The following is a 20,331-nucleotide window of genomic DNA, read 5'->3' as shown; positions in this document are numbered from 1 at the left end:
CAATGAAATGAGTATTCACTACCGTGTACCATCTTTCAGTGTAAATATCTTATGTTACAAACGTGGGCACCTGTGGCTTGTTGACAGATGCGGCCTGTATATGTAAAATTCTTATTTCTTTGTTCATTTTGTTGGTGCGGCTTTATTCAGAAGCGCTCTATAGTCCAAAAATTACGGTAACATATAATTAAAGACATACATGAACATAACAATACAAACGTCATACACAATACAATAATTCCATCAATGAGGTCCAAATAACAGTGTAAAACTATGCAAAACATTAACCCAAACTATTTTGAAGCTGGATTCCCCTTGAAAGTTTTGCAGTGTTTGAACCTTGCCAGGCAACCTGTTCTAATCATATTACTCCTCTATAGAGTTACTGTTCTACATGCTTCTATGGCCCATCTGTCCTCAGATGTGAGTGATCTGCATCAGTTTGATGATGTTTGAGACCACTGCATACAAGACACAAATATAACTCAATATGACTCTTGTCGAATTCAATTCCTAAAACTTCTTCCTCTAACATCGACAACATTTTTGATACTGTTACACGATGATGATGCTCTCGGCTTGAATTGTGAACGCTCTATTTCAATTTTGAAAATTCCCAACATTTTGCAACCATACCAAGACTTTGTGTACGTACATTTCACAGTGCACATACTACACCAGTCCAGGAGCATGACTCTTTTAGTGATTCCCAGAGGTCTAAATTACATGGTTAACAAGTTTCCCTCCATATAAAGAGATGATTAGTTTATTATTTACAAAGGACATTCAAACAGAGAAAGACTATGTTAATAGGCCAATATTGCTATCCCAGAAATCCCATTCACAAACATCTGACAGTGGAACATGTGGGACTCACTGATGCAGTCAGGGTTGGGCTGGCACCTCTGTGCTCTCCCTCTCTCACACACGCACTGCTCACAGTCCTGCTTGATCTGCTGCCCAGGCCAGTAGCGCAGCCCAGCCACTTCACACCCGCACTCCTCCGGGCGGACACACTGCTGCTTGTGGCTCATCACCAGGCCATCTGGACACCAACAGCCTGTGGGATAGACATACGAGCAGTTTACACAGACAAATCCAAAGAAGCCATGTTTTGACTAGCCCTAATTCCCTTGACCGATTAACTTTAAAGAGCTTTGGAACAGTAATTTTATTGGCAGCCTGCATCTCCATTCTTAAGGCCTGGCTCTGGGCCCAGATGCAGAGGTTCGCTATGAGCAGCTGTCATCACCCAAGCATAACAAATGTTCCATCCATTCATTACCTTCTGCTTTAACCAGGGAAGGGGCAGCAGTCTGACAAGCGAGGCACAGACTTCTCTCTCCACACATACTTGCGCCAGCTCTTCCGGGAGGATCCCAAAGTGTTCCTAGGCCAGCTGAGAAACACAGACCCTCCACGTGTTCTGGAACTTCCCCGGGCCATCCCAAGGGAGGTGTCCAGGAGGCATCCGGGACAAATGTCTGAGCCACCTGCGGCTGGTTCTTCTCAACGTGGAGAAGCAAGCTCCGTTTTTTCTTGCGTGGCTTCAGATTTGGAGGAGCTGATTTTCATACCAGCCACTTTACACTCACCTGCAAACTGTCCCAGTGCATGTTGCAGGTCCTGGTTTGATGAAGCCCTTAGTTTAGTTTAGTTTAGTTTAGTTTATTAGTTTATCAGGTCCAATGCACATAAAACATTGACCTACAGAAAAGATGCTTGCGCATGGTTATAGCAAAGTTGCACACACACACACACACACACACACACAAAATTACATTACATTATGAGGGACAGATCTACAAAGCACATGTGAACTGGTTGTGCAGTCTGCCATGAACCCTCAAGCTCCCGATGGAGATAGAGCTGGTCCAGGGTTCATGGGAAAAAAAAAACACCCTGCTGAAACTGTTTTCGAGGTTCAATTAGGAATAGACCTTAGCGGGAGACTGTTTAAGAAGGGGAACTGGAGAGTGTGTTCTGACTACAGGGAGATCACACTTTTCAGAGGTACCGCTATACCGGTTTGCCCATATAGAGGTATTGTTCCCGCCAACATCCAGAGACTTTAGATACTCAGGACAGAGCTTCTCCACCACCGGAGGGTTCCCACCACTGAGCTTTCGTCAGGCAATCGTCAAAGTATTCCTTCCACTGTTGCCAAAATGTATCTGTGGCTTACCAATCTTACTCCTTCATGGCCTCTCTAAGCTCCTTCCAGTCCCAAGTTTTTGCCTCTGCAACCACACAAGCTGTGGTACGGTTGACCTGAGTCTTACAGGCCAGCGAAGCCTAAATAGGCCTACTTTTACTTCCGGCGGTCACCACCAGATTTTGGGGTTGCTCCAGCGATAGGGACCAGAGCATGGTCCCATTAGACTCAGTGTTCCCAACATCCCCCGGGATCTAGGACTTGAGAGTCTGGCTGACAGAAGGCTCCACAAGACCTTGCCGAGTCTGTCCGGCTTCCTGCTCCGCAGGCTTATTCCTCTGCCAACTTACTACAAGGTGACGATTAGTTGACAGCATTGCTAATCTCTTAACCTGAGTGTCCAAAACACACGGCTGAAGGTTAGATGACACTATAAAGTTGATCATCGACATCCAGCCTAGGCTGGTGCCGCGTGCACTGATGGGCACCCTTGTGCTTGAACATGGTGCTCATTATGGACAAACTGTGACTAGTACAGAAGGACAACAAAACATAGCCATTCCTCCCAATCACTCCTCTCCAGGTGTCAATGGCGTTGCCCATGTGGGCGTTGAATTCCTATTGTAATAACATGGGAGGTATCTGTCATCGCTACGCCTACGCCATACAAATATATGACTTCGGCCCCTGGACTTTTTTGATTGGGACGCCAAAATAGAATTTTGTGAAAAATTCCATGTTATTTGGAAAAACGATATTGTTTATAGTCCACTCTAAAACCAAATAGTTTAAATTCTGGGAAAGGTTTGCAGCTTTTGCTGCACATACACCGTAAAACATATCATAAACATTTTGATAACTATTGTCCTGTAACTAAGTCGCACATCAGCTGCACCGCATTAACAACATGAGTCCTAAAAATAATTCTCACCAAATGTTTGGTTGGTCGGGCAAATTCCCTAGGAAGAGTTAGTTAAAGTGTGAAGCATAAAAATACGGAAATTACAGAGATTTTGTGATTTTCCCCTTTGGGACATTGGATGTTTCTTTTATCGCTACCGCTATGCCATAAAAAAAATATGGCATGGGTCTGCTTGGCTTTATTGATCGGGACGCCAAAATAGATTTTTGGGCAACATTTTGGAATATTTATGTATAACAGATTTTTTTCTATCAATGTCAATTTAAATTTCACTCTGTAGGGGGCACTGTCACGCCCATTTAGATTTAGATCAGCTTTAGAGTTGGCTATTGTACGTCTGCTGGCTGTTACACAGGAGCCAGTTAGCAGGTGTAGCACGTGCACGTCTTTTGATTGGATCACCAATACTGAGAGGCAGGTCCTATGGGCGGGTCTATGCATATATGTGCACCCATATTTTAGTAATTCCTGGGTCGATTTAACGTAAAATGCAGAGTGACAGAGATAAACCAAACATCTGATTATAGCAGCAGTAAACCTCCTATTTACTTCCTCCGTCGGCAAAAGTACAGCAGGCATGCAAGTCAGATCAAAACTACCAAAATCGAATTATTTGATACTATTTGGAGAATTGTCCCATCCCTACTATTACCCTGTAAGTGTGTTAAACTAACAGGTGCCATCTTTGTTTAGCTAAGCATATGGGCTAAACATATACGTTAGCATCACTGGAAATATCACAGGATCAAGTCAGCGTTTGGTGAGAAAGTAACCTGTTTAGATCTGCTTGTTGAGTTGGGATTCTTTACTGTCCAATTATCTTGCACAAAAGCGTTTCAGGAGCCGAAAGCAAATCAGACTGCTTTGGAAGCTGGACCTCTCACAGCCTACTTTGGATAGCTTTAACGGGCCACTACTGCTCACTTATAAAGTTGGCAATATATAACTCAGTCTTCTTACATAGAGGATCTTTCATCAGTATGCCCAAACAGAAGACACAAACAAACCTGAGAAGCAGGGTACAGTGGGGTCACAGGACATCCCACTGCTGACGTGGGCACAGGACATGGGGCAGGGGGCACAAGTGTGTTTGACCAGGTCTGGAGGGCAGCGTGCATCGGCACATCCGTCTCCCGGGCATGGTACTGGGGGAGACAAATCAGGGTATACATATTAATATTTGTATATGTGTAAGGTTGAGCTTTTAACCCTGTTATAAAAAAAAAATCCTCATCAAAAACATAAGAAGTTGTATTTGGCTTTATTCACACTGGTTTCATTCATCCTGTTCATAAGTCTTCTCTGAATCTCACAAACCCACATACAGTATATGTCATAGGTAGAGATCTCTTGTGCCAATTTTAAGTCCATACATCATCACTACTCTTTTAAGCATCTCTGCCTCAAATGTGGGATACCAAAGCAAAGGTACAAGAGCAAAGGCCAACAACAATACAAATGATTACAAATATGATTTTCTCTTACTGATCTCCATGGCTGAGCTGGTTGAACTGGGGTGCTGGGAACACTCTCTGCCTCCATAGAGAGGCGACCTGCAGCCTCTGTGTCGGACCTGTACTCCCCCACACCCGCTGGAGCAGTTGGACCAGGTCACCCAAGGCAACCACTTGCCATCCACTGGAGGAGAGGTTTACATGATGTTACTTACTTTATGTAAAATAATGCGCAGTATGTTAAAACATATTAGTATGTACCCGGGCATGTTATGTTAAAACACTGCTGCCTTTGAACGCTCTGGCCCCTACACTGGTACAGCGGGTCCCCAGGTGAGCAGAAGCGCTGACGCCGCATTGACCCTGTGCCACATGTGACACTGCAGAAGCTCCAGGGCCCCCAGGGGCCCCAATGTCTACAGCCTTGCTCATCAGCTGCTGGTGAAAGGGAATCAGGGCAATCTGCCACCCCATTACAAACCTGAGAAGAACAGAGAACTATCACTGTTACATGCATACCTGGATATCTGGATTAGCGTTGGCTACGTGCAAACGCCTGGAAGTTTTCCAACACATCCCTCTGTCCATGTGTCTCAGCTGAGAACTTTATAAATTATGGGATTTTGCATTTAATTCATTTGACATGTGTGATGACCTTCTACTGTGTCTCTCCAAAAGAGAATCCAGAGAAACTTCAGCCTGGCGTTGTCTGCGCCAGAGCTCCTGGCAGGCTTTGGCTACCAGCTCCCAGGTTGTAGGCACACAAGAGTCACAGAGACTGGTTTAAAACATCTTAATCTGAATCTTTAGACTACAATCTAGGTCAGATATTTCACTCGGGTATTAATCAATGAAGGTTAGGCTCTTATAGTTGCAATCAATCTGCCTGCACCCGCTAAACCAATTTGTTTGAATTTGAAAAAAGGGGGGTATTTACAGACAGGGGAGGACAGGACGTACAATACACAATAATGAACAGATAAAATAAATAAGACAGGAGAGGTAGAAAGAAAATGATGGGGATGTAACGGGGGGGGTAGAAGTGTAGACAGTGGGGTAGAGGAGGCTAGGGGTAGGGGAGGTCATAGGCTTGGGTGAAGAGGTATGTTTTTAGGCTGGATTTAAATGTTGTGAGTGAGGGAGAGTGGCGGACAGGTTGGGGGAGGGAGTTCCAGAGGCGGGGTGCTGTTCGGGAGAACGCTCTGCCACCAAAAGTTTTGAGTCGGGATGTTGGTGCAGTCAGGGTGAGAGTGGAGGAGGAGCGGAGGGCTCGGGAGGGGCGGTGGGGGATGAGGAGGTCAGACAGGTAGGGGGGAGCTAGGTGGTGGAGAGCTTTGAAGGTGAGGAGGAGTATTTTGAAGTTGATGCGCTGCTTGATGGGGAGCCAATGGAGAGAGCGGAGAATGGGAGTGATGTGTTCACGGGACCGGGTGTGGGTGAGGAGGCGGGCAGCGGAGTTTTGGACCATTTGGAGTCTATGGAGGGAATGGGAGGAGATGCCAGTGAGGAGGGAGTTGCAGTAGTCGAGGCGGGAGGAGATGAAGGCATGGATGAGGGATTCAGCAGCGGGGATGGTGAGGCAGTGTCTGATTTTGGCGATGCGGCAGAGGTGGAAATATGAGGTCTTGACGATGTGGCTGACATGGAGAGTGAAGGAGAGTGTGGGGTCCATGATGACACAGAGATTGCGTACCAGGGTGGAGGGGGTGATGGTCGATGTATCGATGGTGAGTGAAAAGGGACCAGTTTTATTGAGAGTGGATTTGGTGCCAATGAGGAGGAGCTCTCTTTTGTCACTGTTCAGTTTGAGGAAGTTGTGAGTGTTTTTATTGTAGAGATGCAGGTTTCGATGTGGGTGAGGTGGTGACATATATCTGGGTGTCGTCAGCGTAGCAGTGGAAGCCCAGGTTGAGTTGGCGGAGGATGTGACCAAGGGGGAAGAGGTAGCAGATGGGGGGGGGCCAAGGACTGAGCCCTGGGGGACCCCCTGCGTTACTGGGGAGAGGGTGGATGAGTGACCGGAGAGGGTGATAGAGTTGATGGAGACGGAAGTCAGGGAGCTGTTGATTTTGGAAATTTTGTCATTGAAGGCAAGGAGGAAAGAGTTGCAGAGGTCGGGGGAGGAGGGTGGAGTGATGTCCGGTGGCTGGAGCAGCTTGTTGACGGTGGAGAACAGGGTGCGGGGGCTCCGGTGGGAGCTGTTGATGAGGGTGGAGAGGTGGGCAGATTTGGCGGCTTGGAGAGCGTCACGGTAGGAGGAGATGTGTAATTTGAAGGCTTCGGCGTGGACGGTGAGGCGGGTTCTTTTGAGGAGTCGTTCGAGTCGGCGGCCAGTCTGCTTCATGGTGCGAAGTTCAGGGGTGTACCAGGGGGCGGGGTTGATGTATGAGACAGAGGAGGTTTTCCAGGGGGCTAGGGAGTCAAGGGAGTCGGAGAGGGTGGTGTTGAGCATGGCAGCATAGTTGTCGGGGGAAGAGGGGGCGGAGTCAGGGGGGAAAGCAGAGGATATGAGCTGGGAGAGTGTGAGGGGGTTGACTGACTTGATATTGTGGTAGGTGATGGTGCGTTTTTTGGGGTTGTGGGGCGAGGGTAGGGGAGCGGAGAAAAGGATGCAGAGATGATCAGAGAGTGGGAAGGGGAGGGGGTGGGGCTTAGATATGGGTAGGAGAGAGGAAGAGACTAAGTCCAGAGTGTGGCCTTTGGTATGGGTGGGGAAGTCAATGTATTGGGTGAGATGGATGCAGTCCAGGAGAGAGAGGAAGTCGGACTTCAGTGGGGCGTTGGGGCAGTCAATGTGGATGTTGAAGTCACCAGTGAGTAGGAGGCGGGCAGAGAGAGAGGATGCGATGGTGAGGAGTTCAGACAATTCAGTGAGGAAAGAGGGGTGGGGCTTTGGGGGATGATAGATCAGGATAGCGGTGATAGAGTTGGAGAAGGGAGAAGGCGAGGTATTCAAATGATGAGATGGATGGAAGGTTGAGGTTCAGTTCAGTGATGGATGTAGATTTTTTTATGAATAACAGCCATAAAAACATGAAAAGACCTCCCCCACGCCCGGAGAGGCGAGGTTTGGCAGTGTAAGTGTAGTTGGATGGAGTGGCTTGGTTGAGGGCATAGAAGTCCAGGGGCTGTTGCCATGTTTCACAGAGGAGAAGCAGATCAATGTTATTGTCCAGTAGCAGTTCAGATATAACAGGTGATTTGTTGGAGAGGGAGCGGCAGTTCAGCAGTGCAAGGGAAATGGATGTGGGCGCGGAGATGGATGGAGGCGCAGAGGTTGCTGAGGTTGGCAGTGCGGCAGGTGGGGGTGACGGGGGGGCGAAAACTAGTCCAGAATGCGGGGATAGGTGAGCCGCCGTTGTAGCATTAGTTGTGGGAGAGACCAGAGCCCCGGTGGATGTAGCGGGGCCGACGAAGGATCCCAGCTGAGCTAGCTGCAGAGGCAGCAGCAGCTGGGAGACGGTGGTTATGGTTGAGGAGGTGAAGGTCAGCAGCAGTGTAGGTGAGTGGGCAAGAAGTTGGAGTGGTAGTCCGAGGAGGAGATGGAACGTAACAGCAGATGAGAGTAATCCAGTTAGTATGTTGGCGGTGGCTGGAAGCTGGTTAGCTAGAAGCTGGTGGGCAGAGGGTTGTGAAAAAGCAGCAGTGGGACCGGGTGTTGAAGCTGGTGGAGTGAATGGCGTTGGTTGCCCCAGACCTTGTCTGCACGGCAGGGAGGCCCCGCGATACCATGACAGGCCTCAGCAGATGTTGAGCCAGCTGTTAGCTGGCGGCTAGCGCAGTAGATAGTCCAGGAGTGAGGGAGGAGATGTGTGGTAGACAGGTGCAGCAATGACCGATGAAATGAAACGAACACGGATATGTGGACAGAAGACAACACAGAGACGCGGGAACAAAACAAAACAGTGGAAACAACTTAACAAAACAAAGACGTTGCGACAGAAGCGGGAGTCCACATACCAGATGCCGGCGTTGCTCTGAATATTCATTCACTCTGGGCTAAACTGCACTACATCTTTTTAGTGTCCTGACGCAAATGTCGGTTGCAGGTTTTTGCTCCAATTCTAGCATGGTTAGTGGTTTTGCGTGTGAGAAAATGTTTGATGAATTAGTCCTCTGTGTATGTCAACGTACTGAATACTGCTTCCTTAGAAGCAGAAACATAAGGCAGTATCAAACAGAACTCACCATGTTGAAGGGAACACATGACCCGTCTGAGCAGGTGAATTCAAGACAGTGTGTGGTTCTATTACTGCCGGATGGTTTTGGTGTGACAGTTTTATCTAAAAACACAAAAAAAAAAAAATATTTGAAATGGTTGTGCATTGTGTTTGTATATGAGCCATATCATAATGTAATTTGGTAGTAAAACACACCACACACAAACTCGTCGTCTCCGCCAGGACAGTCTGGGACGCCGTCGCACACTTGTGTCATGTTGACGCAGGTGCGGTTATCACAGGAGAAGCCGCCTGGACATGGGGGGATCACAGTGGAACCTGCAATACACATACATCATCATTCGCCAAACTCAATATTTGCCAGTAAATGTATATCGTTATTCATCTCTGTAGCATATTGTATCCTGCAAAAAGTTAAAAGTCAGAGAATGCCTTAATTATTTTCAGTTATGTTATTTTTTTTTAAGATGAGGGAAAAACAATAAGTAGTCAAAACTAAACTAAACTAAAAAAAAAAATATGGCAGAGAGGAATGCAAGTGAGTTCTACACCTAGGCTGGACTAAACATTTTGAATAGGACTACAAGATAACCATGGGGCATTGAATAACTAATAAGTATATTGCTTTATCAAGCGTCAGTGTGTGGTGAAATTGTACATTGGTTTATTATGGTGGCATGTATGCACAATGACAGGTGAACGCACGTTGGAGTTTCCATTCCAGGTAATAGAGAACAACATGAGGTTTACAGTCTGTGAACTTTTTTTGACATGTCAATGAGTAGTTTGGCCAAGCAGTTTACTGAAATCCAGCAACACATGAGTAAAATTGATGTGTAAAAATGCATAAACATCCTGGAGAGAAGCCACGGACATAGTACCATTGAACAAACCCAGACAATGAAACATCCACGTCCACTCATAATTATAAGTTAACTTCATAATGCTAATTTGAGCAGTTTGTTTCAGATAATGAACGGATAATGAAGCTCCTTAGTTATCAGGAAAAAGTGAAGGTCCTTCACCTGGCATGTGATTTAGTGTTCTATCACAAGCGATTCCATGTCTTTCCTTATTTCAGTGAAGCGCTCAAAGCCTAATCCAAAGCTGTACTCTATACACCTTAGCTACATTGTTCTTTACCTATGTAATCATCTTAATCGACTGAGGTGGTCCTTTTTTGCAAAATAAAAGTGTACGGAACAGTGAGACCTCCCTATACCCCAGGAGTGAGTCACGCACCACAGTTGTCTATGCTTTCATCAGATGCGTCTCTGCAGTGGGGTGTCCCGTCACACAGGTGCTGATAGGGCACACACTGGTCGCCGCTCAGACAGGGCATGTGGCCGGTCCCACACAGAGCAGTGCAGCCTCGCTCGTCGCTCTCATCCACACAGTCCATCTCGCCATCACATCGCCAAGCCTGGGGGACGCACTGACCCCCAGAGACACAAGAGAACTCATAGTACCTGCAGGCTGGGAGAGTAACATGGTAAGACACCATCTGTGATACATGTATGGAGGTTATTCAAATGAGAAGCAAAACTGTATGAATATCAATCGTGAATAATGACATTTTCTCCTGCAAGAGTTCCAAAATGCAGCTACAGTCTAAAAATATAAATACAACTGAGGCTGAGCAAAATAATATGTCTGTTTGCCGTAACCCGACCGACCTGTTGTGAAACTAGCCGACTGAAAATCAGCATTTTGTTGAAAAAACGTGAAAATCTTTTATTTTTAAATAATTTCGCCGACTCACCGACCGGCGTTTCCTAAACCACTGTGTTGAATATTTTAATCACGTTGGTTAGCCTGTCTTTCATCCCAAAGGACTGATAACGCACTGCGCAATCCTTCACATGTGTCTGTAATTGAAACAGAACACGCATGAGGTTGATATACTGCTTTTTATAAGTTGGTTTGCCTCTGTCGACACCCCTGATCACAGTGTGAAATTTGACTTGCGCAATGCATTCTGGGATTGAAACACGCCCACGCCCAGCAGCGTCATCACAACAAACATCGCGGCGCCCGTGTCCCCCGCATGTTCCCCCCGCTCGCCTTCGCTACCAAAATAAAGGATAGCGGCGTACAAAAGGTCGATTGAAATATCTTAAAATCGTGAGATTTAGTCTTCCGATCGGATTGATAGAGACGTTTTCCGTCATTGACAGTGGGGAAGCCTGACCCCTGGTGGTCACTCCGAGTCCAAAAATGGCAAAATTTTGATCTTTTTTTTGCCTCAAAGTAAAAAAAATAAGAACTTGCCTACCATCCGACCCACTTGAAAAATTTTGACTCGGGTTACAGCAAACAGACAATTTATTGGGGGTAGCCTGATCAATATTTATGTTGTCCCTGTCCCCTAAATGTAGAAAATCAAGTAAGTAAAGGAAAAAATCAAGAGTAAAAAAAAAAACAGATGAACCACAGTTTCACTGGTATAGATTTGGGATCACACACAACTTAACTGATTACCTTTCTCTCCACAGATGTTTCTTAGTCTGTGTGGTGTGGAAATGTATTGTTTTGGGCTAATTCAAGTGCCCTTTAGCTCCCCCTCCCGTCAGTTAACAGTCAAAGCAACTATAGATAATCTATTTTCCTGCACAAAGTTAACTTGAGCTAAACAAAAGTTCCACAGACAAAAAATAGGCACATCTTGTCAGTTGTGCTGCTCATAATCATAATTTTCCAACAGATCACGTAAAATGGGTTTGTAAATGTCTTTAAACCGGTATTTGTGGTGTGGTTTCTATTTGTGAAATATATTTTTTCCTATTTTGTGATATTCTGAGGTTAATCCTTATTTCTCTATTGAAATCAAATGATAATTTATGAAATCACATTGCTTAAATTCCAGAAATTATAACGTTTTTGTTTAATAACCTTTAAAGGGTCTATAAGGTCTGTTCCCCTTAAGTTGGGGACACACTACACCAGGCACCCTGGGGTGCTGTGGCATAAGGGCATGTGTGCCACGGGAAATTTACATATTTTTTGAATTTTCAGAATGAAGACATTTTGGCTGAGGGGCCATTATGACACGCAGCAGTGGAAAGTCGTACGTTTCCCTCGCTCTCTCTCAGAGTGCTTATGATGAGCCATGAGCGAGAGGAAACATGGAGCAAAGGCTCACATCAGAGGAGAGTGAAACGTTTTGAAGACTTTTTATTTCATGTAAAAAAAAATAGGAACCACAGAAATACAACCCGCTATAGTCTTAATCCCAGAGTCAGTTTTAATTAGTAAGTCTGCACAGATAATCGCGATCAATCAGCGGCAACGCATGTGTTTTTAAACGTGCGTCAATTATATTTGCCTTAAAATATGAACAGAAGAGACACATAATCTGCTTCTCATAACTATGGTTGTCCTGAAAGAGGGAAAGAGCAGAGAGCAGGACAGAGACAGATTCCTGTTAGGAGCAAGACAAGACAAGTCTTTCTGCTTTACAGTTTTATAGCATTTAGCAACACAGATACCATTTTTAGGTTATTAAGGCTAACATTTTGTTTGGTATTGCCAATATATTTTCCAATAATTGCCAAATTAAAATTGCTTGGTTGGCAAAATTCTAAACTGGAAGATTAAAAAGAATGAGACAAAACAGTAATTCCCTCAGAGAAAGATTTTAATTTATTTAAAATGAACTGGGCTATTTTAATGATCATACAGGAGGCCAGAAGACTGTTCCAGAGGTATTCTGCCCTCGCTGTGCTCAGGATGCAGCTATATGCAGATAGATAAACTCCTCGACAAGTGTTTTGTCCACTTTTATTGACGTAGACCCTCAATTATCGACAGAAAAAAAGCAATGCTTTCTGTAACATAACAAATGAGGATGGACGCAGATTACATCAGGAAATATGCTTGGTAGCCATTACTAAAGGTGTGCTGCAGGTGTGCTCTTGAGCATTAACAGTGAACATAAGCATGAAACGAACCACAGAGTCTCCTGCTGGGGTGGGGGGGAAAACTACGCCAGCACACTCCCCGTCTGACGTCCATAGGATGTCACCACTAACGTTTGGGACTAATGTCTTTGGTGGGATTTCGCAAGAGGAGTACAGTCTCTGTAACCGGTCTCAAAAAACGTTTTAGACGTTCCTCCTGCAGTTACCTTTACTTCAATCTTTCTGACCATTTTACTGCGCCACAGAAGGATTTGGAGGTGTACATTCTTGGTATTCTGACTTCTTCAAGATGCTTCAGAGAGTCTTTCCACATACTCCACTCTTCAAGTTGCTTTTCTGGGAGTGGATCGTCCCATAGACCTGTGTCTGTGGAGAGTTCTCTTAAAAGAGCCCTGCCTTTGATGCTGACTGGAGCTGCGAAGCCAAGAGGGTCGTACAAGCTGTTGACAACTGATAACACCCCTCTGCGAGTGTACAGTTTCTTGGCTGTAGATACTTGAAAGGTGAACTCATCTGTTGCAATGTCCCAGCTTATTCCAAGACTCCTTTGCATGGGTGTAAGGTCTGATCCTAGGTCAAGATCCTTCAGACTCTTGGCTAGGTCATCTTTTGGGAATGCCTTCATCACAGTGATGTCGTTGGAGGAGATCTTGTGCAGTATACATTTATTGAGTCCATTGTGTGAGTCTTGAGGCACAGGAACATAGTTCTGAAATTGAGTGGGATGTCAAAAATAGTCTACAATGCCTTGTTAATCTCAGTCCAGTACTTTTGAGCAACAGGGCAGTCCCTACATTCAGAAATTCCCTGTGAATAATGTGCATGTTGACATGGCGTTGTGCAAAACGTCCGGAAAGTTAGCCGCCTAGCTAAATTGGGTTAGATTTATTTGCCCACTCACTTATTGTTAACTATTATCTCATAGCAAGAGTAAGTATACATACCCCATGCCTTTGGCATGGGCTCTTTTCCTGCTTATTACCAGGGGCGGGGGGGGGGGTTTCCTGCTTATTACCAGGGGCGGGGGGGGGGTTTCCTGCTTATCGCCAGTGGCGGGGCTACTGACAGTTACAGAAGCAACAGGGCCAGTTTTCTGTTCAGTATCCTCACAACTAATCAACAAACAATGCAATAAAGTCTGATGCCAAAAACAAATTGAGCATGCAACAATCAGCACTCCTTTTCTTGTGCAGTTTCTAGTTTGGTTAATTGTAGTACGACATCATCTACATAACAGGCATGCTTTGTCTAATCAATTGAGACAAGATAAATTGTTTCCGATTATCTAATGTATTGGGCCAATCAATCAGTTTTCGTAATTCCTGTTTATATGTTGTGTTCGACCAGAGTTTAAAGCCAATAGAAAATTATTAATGGCAAAATCAATATAATCAACCCAATGGCATAGTAGTAGCATCCTTTAACATAACGGCATATTGAACCCAATTAATTGATCAAACATTTTAACCAAAATGAGAAAAGAAAGAATAGACATAAATAATAAATACGTAAAATGTGGACTGCTAAACATTAGAGCAATTTCCTCCAAATCGCTCTTAGTTAATGAATTAATTAGTGACTATAACATAGATGTTCTAGCTCTAACTGAAACGTGGCTTCAACAAGACGACTACGTCAGACTAAATGAGTCCACCCCACCCAGCCATGTTAACTTTCAGACTGCCAGGAGCACAGGCCGAGGTGGTGGTGTGGCAGTGATCTCACACTCAAGCCTACTCATGAGCCCTAAAACTAACAATGCATTTCACTCATTTGAAAGCCTTATGCTGTCAATCACATGTCCAAATATGAAAAACCAAAAAGGAGTTTTGTTCATAGTTATCTACCGACCTCCTGGTCCCTATTCAGAGTTTTTAACAGAGTTTTCTGACTTTATATCAAACTTAGTGTTAGCCTGGGATAAAATAGTTATAGTTGGAGACTTTAATATCCACGTGAACATGAGTGATGACGCTCTCAGTAATGCCTTCAGCGCCTTGTTAGACAGCATTGGTTTCACTCAGAATGTAAATAAACCGACTCACACTCACAAGAACACTCTGGATCTTGTCCTAACGTATGGAACAGAGATTAGTGACCTCAGTGTCCTCCCTCAAAACCCTATATTGTCAGATCATTTCCTAATTACCTTTCAGTTTATTCTTAAAGATCACCCAGTCCCACAAAATAAAGTTATAATGAAAAGGACAATATCTGAAAAATCTATCTCAAAATTCAAAGAAATAATAGAGCCAATATTCAGTGACATGTCATGTGATCCTGCTGAGAACAGTTTTAGTCCCAGTTTAAGTGATCAATGTGTCGACTTGACCATGAATTCTCTGAAGTCTGCTCTTGACGTTGTCGCGCCGTTAAAACAGAAGGTCATTAGGCCAAAGCGCGCCTCCCCATGGTACAACCAAGAACTGCGTTCACATAAACAAAGAGTTAGAAAGTTAGAGGGATTATTTCGTCGCTCTCACACCGAAGAATCCCTAAAAGCATGGAAAAGTTGCCTGCTGTCCTATAAGCAGGCTCTGCGTAAGGCCCAAACCAGATATTATTCAAATCTAATAGAAGTCAACAAAAGTAACACTAAATTCCTTTTCAGCACTGTAGCTAGGCTAACAAACTGTCACAGTGCAGTAGAGCCCTCAATCCCAGCTACACTTAGCTCTGATGATTTCCTCCTATTTTTTAATAATAAAATAAAAACAATCAGAGATAAATTAGATGAAATTACCCCCGCTATTAGCCCTGAACTAGCCCAAGCTGTAAATCTAACGTCCCATATAAATCCACCTGTAAACCTAGAAAGGTTCACAGCTGTTGATCAAGCAGAGATAACTTCAGCCATTATGTCCTCTAAAAGCTCAACTTGTGTCCTAGACCCCATTCCAAGCAGACTCCTCAAAGACATTCTTCCCCTAATTATAGACTCTATTCTTAATATAATAAATACTTCACTCGAAAGTGGCTATGTTCCACAGTCCTTCAAACATGCAGTCATTAAACCTCTTCTGAAAAAGCCTAATCTAGATCCCGACCTATTGGTAAACTACAGACCTATTTCAAATCTTCCCTTCGTCTCTAAAATCCTTGAAAAAGTTGTAGTAAAACAGCTTTGTCGCCACCTGCAGGACAATAACTTATTTGAAGTTTTCCAGTCAGGGTTCAGAGCCCACCACAGCACTGAAACTGCACTAGTTAAAGTCACAAATGATTTGTTATTAGCCGCTGACGATGGACTGGTCTCAATCCTGGTTCTGTTGGACCTCAGCGCAGCGTTTGACACCATCGACCACAACATTCTACTGCAGAGGTTAGAATGTGATGAAGGTGTTGGAGGAACAGCCCTCAGCTGGTTTAAATCCTATCTATCTGATAGGTTCCAATTTGTTAATGTAAACCAGAGCTCCTCACCAAGCTCTAAAGTAATTTACGGTGTGCCACAGGGTTCGGTACTCGGTCCAATTCTGTTTACTCTTTATATGCTGCCATTAGGCAACATTATCAGAAAGCATGACATTAACTTCCACTGCTATGCAGACGACACTCAGCTGTATTTATCAATGAAACCTGATCAGAGCGATCAAGTAGACAGACTTAGTACTTGTGTGAAGGAGATAAAAACCTGGATGACACTAAACTACCTGCTTCTTAACCCTGAAAAAACCGAGGTCATTGTGCTTGGCCCTAAGCATCTACGAGACGCTCTATCTGAGCAGATAGTCACACTGGACAATGTCAGTGTAGCCTCCAGTTCTACTGTAAGAAACCTTGGAGTCTTATTTGACCAGGAGCTCTCATTTAAAGCTCATATAAATCAAGCTTGTAAAACAGCCTATTTCCATTTGCGCAACATCGCCAAAATCAGAAGAATCCTGCCTAAAAGTGATGCCGAAAAACTTATCCATGCATTTGTAACGACTAGATTAGACTACTGTAACTCCCTGCTTGCAGCGTGTCCTAAAAGCTCCATAAAAAGCTTTCAACTGGTTCAAAATGCAGCAGCAAGATTACTAACAGGAACAAAAAGAAGAGAGCACATTACGCCAGTGCTGAAGTCTCTTCACTGGCTCCCCGTCGAGTCCAGAATCAAATTCAAAATTCTACTCTTGACCTACAAAGCCATAAATGACATGGCCCCATCCTACCTCAAAGATGCTATAGAACCATATCATCCAAACAGAGCTCTTCGCTCTCAGAATGCTGGCCTTCTGGTGGTGCCAAGAGTCTCTAAAAGTACTGTAGGAGGTAGAGCGTTTAGCTACCAAGCTCCTGTGTTATGGAATCAGCTCCCGACCCATGTTAAATATGCTGACACAGTCTCTTCATTTAAGTCCAGGCTTAAAACGTTCCTCTTCGAAATCGCTTATGGTCAGAGTAGTTAGGAACAGAAAGATAAACCCACAGCTTCAGCTACGCTGCCCTAGGAGTAACTGTGCTGGGGGAAGTATGACAGCTTGAGCACTATCCTCTTCTTCTTCTGACTACTTATGCTATCAAACAATATTTATTTTTTGATTCCACTTGCAAACTGTTCACCGCCTTCTTTTCTTTCTCTCACTCCTGAGGACCTGTGGACCCAGATGCCCCTCCCCTGGTGAAGTGGTCCCTGCCCTGTGTGGACGGTCCCTCATCTGCCTGAAGAGTGGCTCCAGTTCGCCTCAGTCGGTCCCTCTTCTGCCTGAAGAGTGGGTCCAGCTCGCCTCCGACGGTCCCTCATCTGCCTGAAGAGTGGGTCCAGCTCGCCTCCGACGGTCCCTCTTCTGCCTGAAGAGTGGGTCCAGCTCGACTCAGACGGTCCCTCTTCTGCCTGAAGAGTGGGTCCAGCTCGACTCAGACGGTCCCTCTTCTGCCTGAAGAGTGGGTCCAGCTCGACTCAGACGGTCCCTCATCTGCCTGAAGAGTGGGTCCAGCTCGACTCAGACGGTCCCTCTTCTGCCTGAAGAGTGGGTCCAGCTCCAGTCTCCTCGTGTCCGTCTGTCCGTCTGTGAGAGTCGGATCTCTCCTTCACTGGAACTCCTCCAGGTTTCTACGCTTTTTTCCCAAAGAGGTTTTTTTTGTAGTTTTTCCTGGCCGAGAAGGAGAGTCTAAGGACAGAGGACCCTGGGACATCGTCCCTCGCCACCACAGACATTGTCTGACTCCATCGCCACCACAGACATTGTCTGACTCCATCGCCACCACAGACATTGTTGATTCATTTCTCCCTGTGGCCCTCAGAGGCAACTGTTGTTGTGATTTTGGGCCTTACAAAAATAAATTGATTTGATTTGATTTGACATATATTTACAAGAGACCCATTTGAAGGACATAGAACGTTAAAAACTAACCCAATTCTGTTGTGTAAGGCAAACACAGGAGGGGAGTTGCAGTGTTGATACGTACTGGTTAAAGGAGGTATTTATGGAAAGGTTTTTTGCCCCGACATCACTGCCCACGCGTATGCTTCACTGGGCAGTGATGTCACCTTCTATACAGATATTATGGACATGGATGTAAACCACTATGAGGGAACCCTAATGTGTGGTGACGAATGTCCAATCTAAACTGGACGTGTCAAACTCAAAAGGGACTTGAGGAACAATGAGTAGGGAGTTCTGTAGATTAATGAAGAATATAGGATCTGGAGGGAGATGAACCCGAGTGCGCGCCGGTGTGCCTATTTTTTGCCAAGAGAAGCAGAGTGGAAAATTGGGGAAAAAAAGCTGTGTTGGAAATGCAAGGTACAATCAAGAGCCTGAAAAGGTTCACGTCAGAGTGGTGTAGGGCTCTGGGGGATGCACTTGCTCCTCTGCTTTTGCCGTTTGACTGGGCACTTGAAAATTATGTCCCAAATTGTGTCCAAAGTGTGTTTTTCTGTTTCTGTTCCAGATCTACAGTGATGTAAATAGGAGCGTGATCACCTAGATCTTTTCCCATGTCTGCCTGAATTTTTGACCTATGTTTGTTGAAAATTAAAAAAAAAAAGTAGTCTATTCTAGTATAGATCTTATGTGGGTTGGAAAAATGCGTACAGTATATTGGCAGACATTAGAATGAACCTCTTTCCAATATTGATCAACCCCACATTATGTATTAATATCCAAAATGTATTATTTATAGATTTACCAGTACTTTGTGAGCTTGAGACATCCAATCTCGTCTGCACATGTAAATTCCAGTCTCCACCACATAAAAGGATTCCCTCAGAGTGGTTTGCAATCAGATCCACAATTTCAGTATAGAAAGTGAGGTCACTTCCTGGTGGAGCATATACTTTTATCAAAGTAAGCACACTTCCATTAATAGTTCCTTTGACCAGTACAAATCTGCCATCTTAAGCTTATTAAGACTATTCTGCTTGAGAGCAATATGGCCACACCCCTTATGTTTGCCCGTGTATGAAGAATAGTAAAGTCTGTTATAGCCAAATTTAGCAAATGTTTGATGTTTGAAGTCGTTTAAGTGGTTATCTTGTAGGTATATAATATCATTTTTTTATTTTCTCATCTTTGTCAGTAACTTTCACGGTTTAATTGGACACAATATGCCATTAACATTAAAAGATGCCATCAGATCTCTTGTCGAACACAATAGACAAACATAGGAACCACAACAACAGAACACAATAGATATAAATGAAAAAAGTCCACAGACTGATAAAAAATAAATAAAAAAAGAGCATAGGGGGAGGGAAAATCATCTTCTAGGTAAAAAAAAAGGCCTTCCGGGACCGTTGTAACATATCCACAGTTGGAACACACTGGTCCACATTGAACAAATACTCAAATTTCTCCTGTAAAGTCCAGGTTCCTTTCATTGAAATAAAGAAATTAAAAGAGAGAGAATGTCAAACCAGGTCCGGTATGGAATTGGCAAACGCTTCTTCCGCTGTACTGAATCTTTTTTATTTTTCCGGTCACGTTGATCCTCAGTGTTGCAGGATAGAGCAGAGCGTATTCCGCGTTCTTCTCTCTCAGGCGAGATTTCACCAGATTAAAAGCGTTGCATATTTGACCACTTAGTAGTCATTGAAGACATAGACTTGGTTGATCTGAGTTGGCCCGGGTTGGCCCGCTGTGAAACGTCTGGATGCAACCATGCCATGCTGTTTATCACCGCACAACGTGTATACTAACTTATACTAACTTAAGTATAATAGGCCTTGGACGCTGATCCGGAGCAGGTTTGGGAGCCAGGGAGCAATGTGTACAGTCAATCTTTATTTTCCCAGGTTTTGTTGGAAGTCTGAGCTATTCGGGGAGCCAGGTTATATACTTGACCACATTTTTACCTTCAGTGTCCTCTGGAATGCGAACAATCTGCAGATTACATCTACGTTCTCGGTTCTCCAAGTCATCCAATTTGTCTGTTAAAACACGCACCTGGTTTGTCAGTTCAGCCACTTGGGTTGGTAAGGCCTCCTACTCGGCCACTGTGGCTCGGGTGTCCAGTTTGCCATTCTTGGATTTCAAATCATGCATTTCCCCCAGGGCTGCAGCTATCTTTGCCTCCACTGTCTTTGTAATCGCCAGCAAAGCCGCCATAATCACCCGGTCTATCTCGCTCCACCGCTGCATTCATCCCAGAGCTGGAGCGGTTGCGAGAGGTGGATTGAGCAGCGGCAGAGCCTGAGCCGGGGCCTGTGCTTGTGCCTGGGCGTGCGTCGATGCAGACCTTAAATGTTGAAATGCCAGCCTGTTTCTTGGTG

General features: G+C 44.7%; 1 protein-coding gene across 1 annotated transcript in view; it reads right to left on the bottom strand.

The window, feature by feature from the left end:
• Nucleotides 1-20,331, bottom strand: part of sspo (SCO-spondin) — a 391,282-nt gene that overhangs the window by 193,786 nt on the left and 177,165 nt on the right. Inside the window, exons 32-38 of the mRNA XM_072450444.1 lie at nucleotides 9,955-10,188; nucleotides 8,908-9,030; nucleotides 8,720-8,814; nucleotides 4,793-5,012; nucleotides 4,563-4,715; nucleotides 4,085-4,222; nucleotides 878-1,060 (exon numbers count right to left, since the gene is read on the bottom strand). Of these exons, the coding sequence (XP_072306545.1) occupies nucleotides 878-1,060; nucleotides 4,085-4,222; nucleotides 4,563-4,715; nucleotides 4,793-5,012; nucleotides 8,720-8,814; nucleotides 8,908-9,030; nucleotides 9,955-10,188 (1,146 nt within the window). The remainder of the gene's footprint in view (nucleotides 1-877; nucleotides 1,061-4,084; nucleotides 4,223-4,562; nucleotides 4,716-4,792; nucleotides 5,013-8,719; nucleotides 8,815-8,907; nucleotides 9,031-9,954; nucleotides 10,189-20,331) is intronic.

This window comes from Eucyclogobius newberryi, unplaced genomic scaffold (assembly GCF_026437365.1).
Source record: "Eucyclogobius newberryi isolate DKJ021-1_F unplaced genomic scaffold, fEucNew1.0.hap1 SCAF_18, whole genome shotgun sequence".
Classification (NCBI taxonomy): Eukaryota; Metazoa; Chordata; class Actinopteri; order Gobiiformes; family Gobiidae; genus Eucyclogobius; species Eucyclogobius newberryi.
The sequence above is the reverse complement of the archived record's forward strand: the minus strand, read 5'-3'. Positions and strand labels throughout refer to the sequence as shown.